General features: G+C 57.0%; 1 protein-coding gene across 1 annotated transcript in view; it reads left to right on the top strand.

Annotated features, from left to right (window-relative positions):
- Positions 1-8,872: 8,872 nt before the first annotated feature.
- ARHGAP23 (Rho GTPase activating protein 23) overlaps positions 8,873-12,397 on the top strand; it is a 78,266-nt gene continuing 74,741 nt past the window's right edge. Inside the window, exon 1 of the mRNA XM_045069980.1 lies at positions 8,873-8,997. Coding sequence (XP_044925915.1) covers positions 8,989-8,997 — 9 coding nt within the window. The 5' untranslated portion in view covers positions 8,873-8,988. The remainder of the gene's footprint in view (positions 8,998-12,397) is intronic.

The raw sequence follows: 12,397 nt of genomic DNA, 5'->3' as shown, positions 1-12,397 counted from the left end.
GTGGTAAGAGCCGCCCCAGGGGAGTCTGGGAAGCCCCATTGCCTGAGTCCCCGGCCCGTGTTAGGGTGAGACGGTATGTCAGTTCTGTGACAGGGTGAATTTCTTTCTTTTTTTTTTTTTTAAGATTTTGTTTATTTATTTGACAGAGATCACAAGCAGGCAGAGAGGCAGGCAGAGAGAGAGGAAGGGAAGCAGGCTCCCCGCTGAGCAGAGAGTCCGATGGAAGGCTTGATCCCAGAACCCTGGGATGGTGACCTGAGCCAAAGACAGAGGCTTTAACCCACTGAGCTACCCAGGTGCCCCAACAGGGTGAATTTTTTTTTTTAAGATTTTATTTATTTACTTGACTGACAGAGATCACGGGCAGGCAGAGATGCAGGCAAAGAGAGAGGCAGAGAGAGGGGAAGGGAAACAGGCTCCCTGCTGAGCAGAGAGCCCGACGCGGGGCTCCATCCCAGGACCCTGAGATCATGACCCAAGCTGAAGGCAGAGGCTTAACCACTGAGCCACCCAGGCGCCCCCAGGGTGAATTTCTGATGGAAGTTTTCTTCCCTTTTTGAAGGGAAGGTGCGCCAAGCTATGGAGGGTGAACGACACTATGAGGGAAAATGCTTAACCCAGAACCAGCAGTTCAAACGCCCCCTTGGCCACCGTCTGCACACGGTCTTCAGTCGTAAGGACCCTTGGCTCACACCATCGGTCAAGAGTGTTAGTGCACATCGTTTCAAAATAGAGGCGCAGATTTTCATAATTTCAGACGAGCATTGAGCATCGTTCACAGTCGAGATAACAACTTGTTAGGAAAGAGAGCTACAGGAGCCTCTGACTTGGGTGATGAAGTTCAGAGAAGGAGAGGCATTCTTTTGGTCACAGTAAACTCCAAATAAGTAAATCAAAGGGTCCCCTGCCCTCCTCTTCACCCCCAACACCTGACACCACCTACGTCACCCCCTGTGTTTCCCGGCCATTCTCTTCAGCCCGTACTTTGATTCTGTCCCCAAGCCTGGTCTGTGTCACACAGCAGGTGATGCCCCTCTCCTCTCTGTCCTGGCGTGTGTCCCCAAGGGTGAGGATGAGCAGGGAGAAGGGAGTTTTCAGTCTCTCTGGGTTCCCTCCCGCCTCACCTCTACTGTGAGCGTCCTGTGTCTCATGGTTCGAGGGCCTGTCGGTGCCATTTGGATTCTGGAGAACAACCTTTTCATCTGGCGCTCAGCCAAAGGCTCGGGCTTTGACTCCAGCTCTGAAGAGGCATGAGCTGAGTCACCGCTGGCCTCTCGTGGAGCCCTGTCCGAGAAATTTTTTCAGGAGGAGATTTGACCAGACTAATCCTATGCACTGATCCCTGTTTACGCTGTGACTTTGTCTGGACTCCGTTCCCATATCCTAATTTAGACGTCCCCCTTTCCGCACCTGGGCAATTCCAGAAACTTCCCAGCTGGTCTTTTTGCATCTTGTCTCCTCTCTCCAGTCCTTCTAAAAAGTCCTTCCCAAGAAAAGATGTGCTCAAGTCCCTTCCTTAGTTGAAAACCCTTCCTTAGTTGATGACTCATCCTAGAGCAGAAAAGCTTCCCTCCTCAACTTGGCACCCAACTGTTTCTCCTTCTCCTGCCACACAGACTGCAGTTTGGTTGTGACACACGCAGTGTCCCCCAAGGACAGCATCCCTTCTTCTGCCACTCCGCCTTCCCTCATGCTGGGGGACCCTTACCTGTCACACTCTCCACCTGGAAACTACTCCTTCAAGGGTTTGCTCCGGGACCACCTCTGGAATTGTCACCAGCCACTTGTGGCCCAAACCAATCCTCCTTCCTTGGCCATCTGTTTGTTCATGCATCTGCCTGCTTGCTCATCCCGACCTCTGGTCTGGGAGGGATGGAGCCCAGGTCCTGCTCAGTTCTCTCCCTGCCCCTGGGGCTGACCCAGTCGAGTACACTCACCAAGGTGGTGGCGGTGGTTGAGGAAAGGGGACATCAGCTGCCTTCCCGGGAGTGCTGCTTGCTCTCCCAGCCCAGCCAGCCTTGAGCTTGGATTTTCACCTTTCACACAAGGCAGCTTCCATAGGGGGTTCTTAACTACTAAATGTCAGTTCTCTTCAGAATTTCTCAAGAAATTGGAGTTTGGGTGGTTGAAGGAAGAGTGTGAATGATGTAACATGACTGTAACACAAGGTAGCCCAAAGGTGGGGTGTAGACCGCTTCCTCCTGCAACCAACAGTGTTACAGCACCAGGGCTGTCCTCTGGTAGAACGTGCTCCCCACGTAGGGTCAGCAGGCTTCGTCCAGCCACCCGGAGTTACACGGAACCATCTACCGTCCCTGGTGAATTCTCCCCCAACAGAAAGTCTGCATTTAAAAAGCTCAGCTCAGGGCGCCTTGGTGGCTCAGTAGGTTAAGCCACTGCCTTCGGCTCAGGTCATGATCTCGGGGTCCTGGGATCAAGGCCCACATTGAGCTCTCTGCTCAGCAGGGAGCCTGCTTCCTCCTCTCTTTCTCTCTGCCTACTTGTGATATCTGTCAAATAAATAAATAAAATCTTTAAAAAAAAAAAAATAAATAAATAAAAAGCTCAGCTCAGGGGTGCCTGGGTGTCTCCATTGGTTAAGCCTCTGCCTTCAGCTCAGGTTATGATCCCAGGGTCCTGGGATCACCTGCTTCTCCCTCTTACTCTGCCCCCCTGCTCCTCCTGCTTGTGCGCTCTCTCTCTGTGTCAAATAAATAAAATCTTTAAAAAAGAATCTTTAAGGAACGCCTGGGTGGCTCAGTTGGTTGAGCAGCTGCCTTCGGCTCAGGTCATGATCCCGGAGTCCTGGGATCGAGTCCCACATCGGGCTCCTTGCTCCGCGGGGAGCCTGCTTCTCCCTCTTACTCTGCCTTCCACTCTGTCTGCCTGTGCTCGCTCTCCCTCTGAAAAATGGATAAATAAAATCTTTAAAAAAAAAAAAAAAAAAAAAAAAGAATCTTTAAAAAAGCCCATGCTGGGCTTTGGGTCTCATCCCCCTGTGGTGTCACAGCCCGGCTTCCCCCACCCACCCCACCCACTTCGGAGAACTTGGTTTTGTTTCTGGGCCTTTATTCTGCAAATCCAGGGGTGATGAGACAGGTGGAGAACAGGCTATCAAGGCTACCTAGCTTTATACGGGGAGGTAAAACTAAGCGTGGGCAGGTCACCGCTGAGCCTGGGCGCAGTTTGGGATGTTCAAAATGGGACGGGACAATCTGGCTGCAGCCATCCTGTGTGGGAGATTGGAAGTTAAAATTTCCTGAAGTTTCTCTGCACGTTGGGTGCAGCGGTCACCCTCCCCCATGCCCTCGGGTCAGTGAAGAATAGGGCCATAGGGATCCGTCTCCTTTTCTTCTGGATCGAGGGCTCTTTCCCTGAATGGACACCATATGCAGAAGGCAGTACAAGCCCAGCTTTAGACATGAGCTCTTATTGCTTGTGGACAGTGGGTTCTGTGTCTGGTTCATCTGCTCTGTCCCCTGCCCCCATCCCCCCGGGGCTGTGCCAGCCCACTGACAGGTGCCCCCTGGATGTTGGCAAAGGCAGCCAGGCCAGCCCTAGAGGCAGCCCTGGGGTTAGGTCCTCTGAGCTGGAGTCACCTTCGCTGCTGAATGGGGGTGACCGGGGCTGGGGGGTGGACTCGACACCGGAATGGGGATTCACATGGGAAGCAACGTGGGCAGGGAGCGAACCCAGAATGCCTTGTTCAGTCTGTGGAAGAGGCATCAGGGGAGTGTGCGGGGGCTCTCAGCCAGAGCAAGGGTTGGTGAGCCTGACTCACTCTGACAAAGTGTTGGTGTTTTGTTTTGTTTTTTTTAAGATTTATTTATTCATTTTAGAGGGAGGGAGAGAGAGAGAGCAGGAAGGAGGAGCAGAAGGAGAGGGAGAGCGAGTCCCAAGCCAACTTCAAGCTAAGCTAAGCGCCGAGCCGGTCATGGGGCTCGATCTGATGACCCGGAGATCACAACTTGAGCAGAAACTAAAAGTAGGTCGCTTCACAGACTGAGTCACCCAGGGGCCCCAGGCAAACTTTTTTAAACTTTACACTCACCGTGAGACTAAGACACACTCCTAGAATCTCAAGGGGCCAGGTATGGGGGGTGGGGATTGGTAAGAAGCGGGGATGGAAGGTCTCAAATGCATCTGACGGGTCCTTTGTCCCCTCTCCATGCTCACACCCCCTCGTTCCCACGCTCCGGGAGGACCCCGCCCAGCCCTTGTAGACCTGTCAGAACACCCGCTCCCCCACTTGCGGGTCGTGTGATCTTGGACCGTCTATTTATGCTTTCTTAGTCTGTCTCCTCTTGTGAAGAGGGAAAGTATTTTTACTTACCCCATGAGTGAGTAAATGAGATAATGCATGTAAAATGCCTGGTACATCTTCTGCACTCAATAAATAGCCACAGGCACTAATTATTATCATTATTAGTGGCATTTTGAAGAGAGGGACTGAGAGCTTTTTGCCTTCTCTAAAGCAGAAGGAAAAATGGAAAGGTTTCAGGGCTGTCACCAGAGGCTGCAGCGAGGGGTGGGCTGGAGGGAGGAGGGGGGAAGGTTTCGGGAGGATAAGGCTGGGCAGGCAGGTGGGGGGGGCGGTGGGTGATGGGAACAGGTGGCACCGGGTGAGTTCTTAGGCTTTTCCTGCCACCTAGCGGCGCCTCTGGGCTATGCCACCCAGCTGTCCCCTTGGGTCTGGCTGGGCAGCAGTGGGGCGAGGCTGGGTTTAACATCCCAGAGCGCAGAACCTCCAGTCCTCTTCTGCTGCCTCCATTTAGTGCTCTGTCCCCTCGGAGACCCTGGCCTGGGCACATCCTCCACATGGTCCTAGCATGTGAAACAAGACTCCTTTCTCCAAGTGCAGGGATGGGGGAAGGCTTTGTTCTCTTGGCTCCCAGGCAGAATGAGGAGCTGGGGCAGACACCCCAGGAGCTGGCAGAGACCTCCCCCAGGCCCCACCCTGTCCCCCGCTGGCTTGATGGCCACCCCAGGGGAATGCCAGACCTCCCCCAGGCACTGGGGCCCCAGACCCATCTTGGTGTTTGCGTCGGGTTTTATTGAATTCTCTAAAGATGTGCAACCCTAAGCAGAGCCTGGGTCAGGGTTCTCCTGAGCTTTCCCATCCCACCTTCTCCAGAGAATTTTGCCTTTGTCTCTGGGATGAGAGGAGGGGGACAGAGAGCTGCAGCCTAAGTACCCTTCCACCCCCACGTGAAGGACCGGGTACGGGGGGGGGGGGGGGGGGGGCCTCTGAGCCAGCTCCGCCTCTGGGGCTTCTCATCTCCCTCCCCTAGGGGAGGCGCCAGCCCCTCCTAGGAGGCTGCATGGAATGATATCCTCCTTGCATCATGTCTAGCTCCTGCTTCAAAGGCAGCTGTGCCTGTTTGGTGAGGGGTCTGACCTTGGGTGAGGGGTTTTAGGAGGAGTCCGGGAGCTACATGCTGGGCTGGGGATCTGTAGCCGGCGCTTCCACAGGCCCCCCCCCCCGCATCTGCACACCCCCCCCACCCTTGATGCCCACTTTTCCTCTCAGGGCCTGGTTAGAGCCTCAGCTGCAACGGGGCCAGAATTGCATCATTCTTGGCTTTGTTCACAGAGCAGCAGGTGGAGGAGCGGCCCGCAGTCCATGCCCCCCCTTCCTGCTCATCTCCTTCCTGGGTAACCCTTCTCCTTCCTCCCTTCTCAGACTCACAGCACCCCCACTCTAGGAGTAGCCGGCCTTAACCATGGCTCTCAGATCCCCCCCCCCACCCCGCCTTCTCCTGCTCCTCAGGGAGCCCTTGAGGCTCCAAGGGGAAGGGAAGGAGGCTGGGGAGGGGTGGCTGGGGGGTAGGGGGCGGAGCAGAAATCAGCATCAGGAAACTGCCCTCCTCATTTCTGTTCCCCACCCAGTGGGAGGCAGATGCCACCCCCAAAGAAACACCTGGTTGTAGCCAGTATGGTGTCCCAGAATTTGGGAACAAGGTTAAAAACTGTCACCTGATACACGAAAGCTAATAAATAATCAACATAAGGTGAATGAACTCAGCTCTTTGTAGAAAGCACTCAACTTCCATTGATGGTTTATGTGTCTGTCAGTGGGCCCAGAATGTTATACTCCCACCCCAGTCTCCCACCAACCCTGTGAGGTGGTGCTGACATCACTCTTGGCTTATGGATGAGGAAGCTCGGAGCTCAGACGTGAGTGCACCACCCAGCTACGGAATGGCAGACATGGGACTTGAATCTTGGTCAGTCTCCCCCTGGTGGGGCTCAAAGCTTCTCAAAGAGATGGTTGGAAAGTTTGGTGCTGACCAGGCTGGGGCTTCCCCCCACCCCCACCGCCCAAAATGAGGTTTTTGCCCAAGACACTGTTTGTTTTTTTTTTTTAAGATTTTATTTATTTATTTGATAGAGAGAGACACAGTCAGAGGGGGAACACAAGCAGGGGGAGTGGGAGAGGGAGAAGCAGGCTTCCTACTGAACAGGGAGCCTGATGCGGGGCTTGATCCCAGGACCCTATGGGTCATGACCTGAACCAAAGGCAGATGCTTAACGACTGAGCCATCTGGGCGCCTCTGCCCAAGACACTTATTAAGAGACAAGACAAATGTCGTTTTAATCTTATGAAGGCGATTCAATAAGATGTATGTCAAGTGACCTGGGCTGGGCCCTGCCCCCTTCTACTGCTGCCCCTCTACGGTAAGGCTGTAGCTGAAGGTTCTGGGCCACGTGAGGAGGAGCAGTAAGAAATAAAGAGCCAGAGCCTGTCGAGGCCCTGGGCTTCCAGGAAAGAGGGAGAACTGGGAGGCTGCACACATGGATCTTGCAGTCCTCACAGGGACCCTTTGCTTATGGGGCTTCCTGAATAGCTTCTGGGTTTAGCATTCTAGCCACTGTGACTTTGGCTAGTAGGAGTCTATTTGTTAGGGCCCGCTCAGCATCTTTGGGGACAGACAGTTCTCAGCCTTGCAAAGCCCAAGCCCAGACTTTAGGTCTAGCCAAGCAGCAGCTGTTCCAGAAGCCCATCGTGGGTGGCTGCTGCTGCCACAGCCACCTCCTCCTCCTTGTTTTAACTTCCCAGTGGCTGCTTCATTCCTGAAAGACAATCAGTGGGAAACAACTAGGAAGAATGGACCCTGCCTTCACAGCCCAGGGCCCAGCTCCACCAGGACCTGGGAGAGGCGGGGTCAGGGTCTGGGGTACATGCATGCCGGCCATGAGCACTCTTCCCAGTCTCCTGTCTCTTTAGCCCAGGACAGGCTCCCTCTGAAGAGACAAAGGGCCCCATTGACCCCCTAGCCTTGTGACCCCACCCAAATCTGTCCTTCCCCTCCCCAGGCAGCCAGCAGGGCGCTCACTCATTTGGGTAGCAGACAGCGGCCACAAGGCTGCTGAGAGGGCATGGCAGGGGAGCCAAGAGAGGGGGCAGCCAGCAGGGCAGGGAAGACTGGGAGTGTGTGGTGAGTCCCCACCAGACCCCTGAAGAGATGGGCAGCCTGGGATGAAGGGCTGCCAGGACTCCTGGCTGTAGTTCCAGGAGCAAACAGCAAATACCCCACAGGGCCAAAGCATGGGAGGACCGGGGGAGTCCAACCTCAGCCCCAAGCCAGGCTGCCCCTGAGCTCAGGGCCTCCCCGGACTGCATTCCTGCCTCCCTCCCCCCAGTTTGTCCCCCACACCCAGCCTATAAAGCCCCCTTTGTCTGGGCCCACTGAGGATCTTAACTCGCCCCATCTGAGCTTCCCGCCCTCTGCCCCCTCACCCTCTGGTGCCCAACAAAGAGTCCGGGTGCAGTGGGAGGGGGTAAACCCCCCTTCATGCCAGCCTGGGCACTGGCCTGGGGGGGTAGGGAGTTGAGGCAGCCAGCCCCTGCCCACCAACGCTCCCACCCTGCTTCCAGCTTCAGGGCAGGTTAGTTCCCAGCCCTGTCTGCTCTGGACTCCTCACTCCTGGGCAGCATGCCGGCCTCTCACATGCCTGCTCATGTGACATCGCCCTCAGTGCCGCCCTATCCAGTCAGAGGCAGGACAGAGGGGCAGTGGGCCATCAGGAGCCACCTCTGATGGGGGGGGGGTGTCAGTGGGGAAGTGGTCTCTTTGACACCTCTTTGGTCTTTCCCAGAGTGGGTGGCTGCCCTGCCACCAGTTAGGTGCCTGGCTGGCACTGGGGGCTTCAGAGGACCATTCTGTGGCAGTGGGCCCGAGTTCAGCCCCTCCTCCCGCTTGGCATATGTCTAGGGCAGGGCACCCGGTAGGCGACAGGAATCTCTGTCTCTGCTCCCCACGCCCAGCCAAGGACCTCAGAACACATTTGAATAGAGGCTGGATCCTGACAGGAGGGATGATGCCTCCCCACCATCTCCTGTCCTCACAAGGTCACAGGATCCAGACCCCTGCTCACAGGCAGTGGGGGCGGGGGGGAGTGGAGGGGACAGTGGTGTGTCCCCCTGTGTCCCAGACTCTGTGGGTGTCTCTGACCTGCTCTCAGGCAACCCTGGAGGAGGGGCATCAGCCTGGAGACAGTGATCTGGGCCACAGGGTCAGCTCTGTCACTAAGCTGCTGTGTGGCCTCCGGCAAACCCTTCTGTGGCCCCTGTAACATGAGGGGTGGGGCCCTTCTAAGTCCTAAATCTCGGACATGAAGCCAGGGTCTTCCCTGGGACAGTGTCCTCTCTGGAAGAACGATGTCCCCAGGACAGGGAGAACAAGGTGTGCTGGCGGGGATGAGCCCCTGGATGTGAGCGGGTGTACGTTCTGTGTGTGTGTGTGACCGAATGCGCGCGGGCGCGCGCGCGGGTGTGAGCGCGGCGCCTCCACCCGCGGGTGGGAGGGGGCGGGGCGGGGCGGGGGCGGGGCCTGCGGGGCGGGGCGGGGGTCCCGGCGGCTGACAACCCGCGCTCCTCGCGCTGGGCGGTCGCCCGGCTGCCGCACCGACAGGGCGCATGGAGGGGCCGCCGCCCCCGGCGCCCCCCGGGGCCGGCGCGGCGAGGACGGCGTAGCGGACAGTAGCATGGAGCAGGTCGGCCGGCGCGGGGCGCGGGGGCGCGTCTGGGAGGGCAGGGCGGGGGCCGTAAGCACCAGGTGAGGGTGGGCGCGCCGCGGGGGAGGGGGTCTGGGGCGCTAAGGCTCCGAGTCCGGCGGGAGCTTGGGGCGAGGGATGAGGCTGGTGTGACACTGAGCTAGTGGGTACACACACACACACACACACACATGCACACGCACACACACACGGAGGCGCACACAGAGGGCGCGCACGCTGCTTCTCTCCCCACCCAGGAGAGCACCCTCCTTTAGAAGCCCCCCTCCGCACGCGGGAAGGTCTCAGCCCTTGCTAGGATCCTAGGCCTGAGGGGGCTGCAGGCCCTGCGGAATGAAGGAGTGACAGGAGACGGAGGGAGCTCTCCCACGCCAACTACCGCCGACCCCCTAGCGAGACCTCACAGCGACAGGACACAACCGTCTCCCTCCCCCACCTACACATGGAGGGTCTTCTCCCAGCCCGCCCCTCCCCACCCGGTTACAGCAGCTGCAGCAGCTGCTGCCACCATTTCATGGCAGTGAAAAGATGGGGTGGGCTGGGCAGCTTCTCCATATGCCCCCCAAAGGCAGACCTACAACCCCAGCCAGGCCCCGGGGACTTTCATTTACACAATCGCCATCAGAAAGGGGCAGGGGTGAAGACTCCCTAAGGCTAGAGAGCCTCACCTCCTCCGGGGTGTGCAGCAAATGGAGAAGGGGGGGTCAGTCCTCTTAGGTGAGTGAGGGGGGCCTCTATTTGGACTGGCAGTCAGTCTCCTGCTCTGAGAGGCAGCAGCCTGGGCGGGAGTGAGGGCGCTGCTCTTGAGATTGCCTTACTCCCTTCATAATCCTGACTTGGTAGGAGGTCTTGGGGTGGGGTCTGGAGTGGTGGGATTTTCTGTTCTTGGGTGTGCCTTTAAGTGCTGGGCTTGTCCGCACTCCTGGGCTCTTTGGGGCTGCTCCGCCTGAAGCAGTGGCCTGGGGCCCTGGGCTCTGAGACCTCTCCCCTTCAGACTGAGCGCAGACCCCCTACCTTTGGCAGAGGGGTTCTTGGGTTGACTGTGGTGGTGATGAGGAGGGGCGGGAGGCTGGGTAGGGGTAAGGAGTCAGGGGTGGGGGTGAGCCTAAGTTCTGGGGAGGCGAGAATGCTCTGGACATCTTCCCCTGGGGGCTGCGTGTGCTGTGTGGGGAGGATCTGTGGGCTGGTCTAGTCTCTAGGCCTGTTTGGGATCTTCATTGTTAATTTAAATGGCCAGTGGCAGAACCAGGCCTGGCAGGGAGAAGGGGACTCCATTCATCATTATCTGCTGTTGCTGTCCTCCACTCTGAGTATCAACAAGTGGGGGCTGGGGGAACAGTCCTAAATGCCACTGAATTGCTTACATTAAAACAGTGCATTTTACGTTATGTGAATTTCACCTCAATAAACAAAAAAAGGGGGGGGGTAGGGCTAGGGATCATTGCTACTTTCTGCCTAGAAAGTAGCTCACTGGGAGTGCAGCTCAGCCTGAATTGCTCCTAAAAGCAGCCCTCAGTTGCCCCCCCATCAGCCTTCTAGACCTCTTCTTGGGGTCAGCTGTTTCCCCTTTCCCAGAGGACAGACTCTGGCTCCTCTGTGCCCTGGCATGGCGGAGGGGAGGAGAGAGAAGAGAGAGTAGGACATTGGGCTCCTGCCCGCGCCCATCAAAGGGACACTGGGAGGTCTTGTATATCTGTCCTCTCTCTGGGCCGCTATGAAATCCCTGCTAGTGGTGGTGAACGGTGGCTGTCGCGGTCCTTTCTAGGTGTCCCAGGACATCTCTGCCAAGCAGCACAGCAGTCAGCCTGTCCGCTGGACTGTGAGTCACACCCCCCACCCCCAGCTGGGGATGCTGATGTTCAGCATGACCAGGGACGTGTCCAGGCCGATGTTAATGTCTGAAGGCAGCCCCAGCCCTGCTGGCCCATGGGTGTCACTGGCTTTCTGGAGGAGCCGGAAACATGGTGTGTACGGGGCGCTTCTGAAATCGGAGCTTCTTTCACCCCACCAAGGGAAGCTCCTATTTTAAGTTTCCCGTGTGCTGAGCCCTCTTGTAAAGCGAAGGATCCTTTTATAGTGCGAGAACCGCCCCAATGTGTCTGTGTGGTATGCGTGGATTTTGGCATGTAGGGTCTCTTAAAAGGGAGCATGCCTGGAATCTCACGGGGGGGGGGGTTGCCCAGATGGAGGGGCTTGCCCCCTGTGGTCAGTGCCCTGCCCCTCTTTTCTTCCCATCTAACTCCCCTCTCCCTCCTAGGCCTGGCTCAGAGCCAGACAGAGGAGAGGGAGCAGCTGCTGGGGATTTCCAGAGCTTCCAGGGGGAGGTGGGAGCTACCCCTCCCCTTCCCTTCCCCTCTCCTCCCCTTCTCTTCCTTCCCTCCATGTTTCCCTCCTCTCCCCTGCCCCTCCACCTCTCCTTGAAGGACACAATGGAGACAGGGAGGAGAGTGGGTCGTGGCCCCCCTGTGTGCAAGGCTTCCGTAGAAGAGCTGGGCGGGATCTGGGGGCCTGTGGCAAAAGCAGGACTGCAGGCCAGCTGCTGGAAGAATTTAAATGCCCTCGAATAGAACCTCAGAATTTAGCCTCCTGGATCTGGGAAGACACTACCGGGCCTAGCTACTCCTACAGATCCTGCTTCATAGAGCGGAGGCTTGGCATCAGACTTGACCAAGTTACTGAAATTTCGGACCTTGTTTCCTCGTTTATACAGTGGGGCTAATAATAACACCTACCCTACAGGGTGGTCATTGGGTGTAGATAAAATTGTGTCTGTAAAAAGCCTGGCACACAGTAGGCACTCAACTCATTTGAACACATCTTGGCAATGGGTCAGGTGACATCGTGGTTCTTGGAGGTCATCTGCTAGCCTTCTATACACAGTCCAGGCCACGGGACTGATGTCACGCCCCAGTATCACACAGCTGGGAGCCTGCAAGGGCAGGGACCCCAGCCCAAGGCCTCTTCCTTGTCCCCGCATCACGACAAACACGGTTCCTCTGAGGGGTCGCTGGCGGAGAATGGCAGGACTGGGCATCTCTTACCTATTCCCTGCCCTGACACCAGGGTTTTACTGGGTGTGGCTTGTTTGCCCGGCTGCCAGCCTAGAGAAGCCACAGCCCCTTGCTTCCACCCCTGAGCCAACTGTCCAGAGGTTTCTGGCCTGAGTTCCCAGCTGTTTGGCTGGTTACCTATGGCCCTTGGCCCCAGCCAGTCTAGAGGCTCTGTAGCTTCCCTCCTTGAGGGGTGTTTGGGTGGGATTCCTGAGGGACCTGGTGGCAGGGAGGAGGGTGGGGACTGGCATCTTCTTGAGTGGCCTGTTGCCCTACCCTTACACCATTAAAGATGCTCAGCGAGGTCTGCTCTGTGGGATGCCTGGGGTTTC

This window comes from Mustela putorius, unplaced genomic scaffold, assembly GCF_011764305.1.
Source record: "Mustela putorius furo isolate JIRA1106 unplaced genomic scaffold, ASM1176430v1.1 tig00003962_pilon_pilon_pilon, whole genome shotgun sequence".
Classification (NCBI taxonomy): Eukaryota; Metazoa; Chordata; class Mammalia; order Carnivora; family Mustelidae; genus Mustela; species Mustela putorius.
This window is presented reverse-complemented; position numbering and strand designations above follow the sequence as displayed.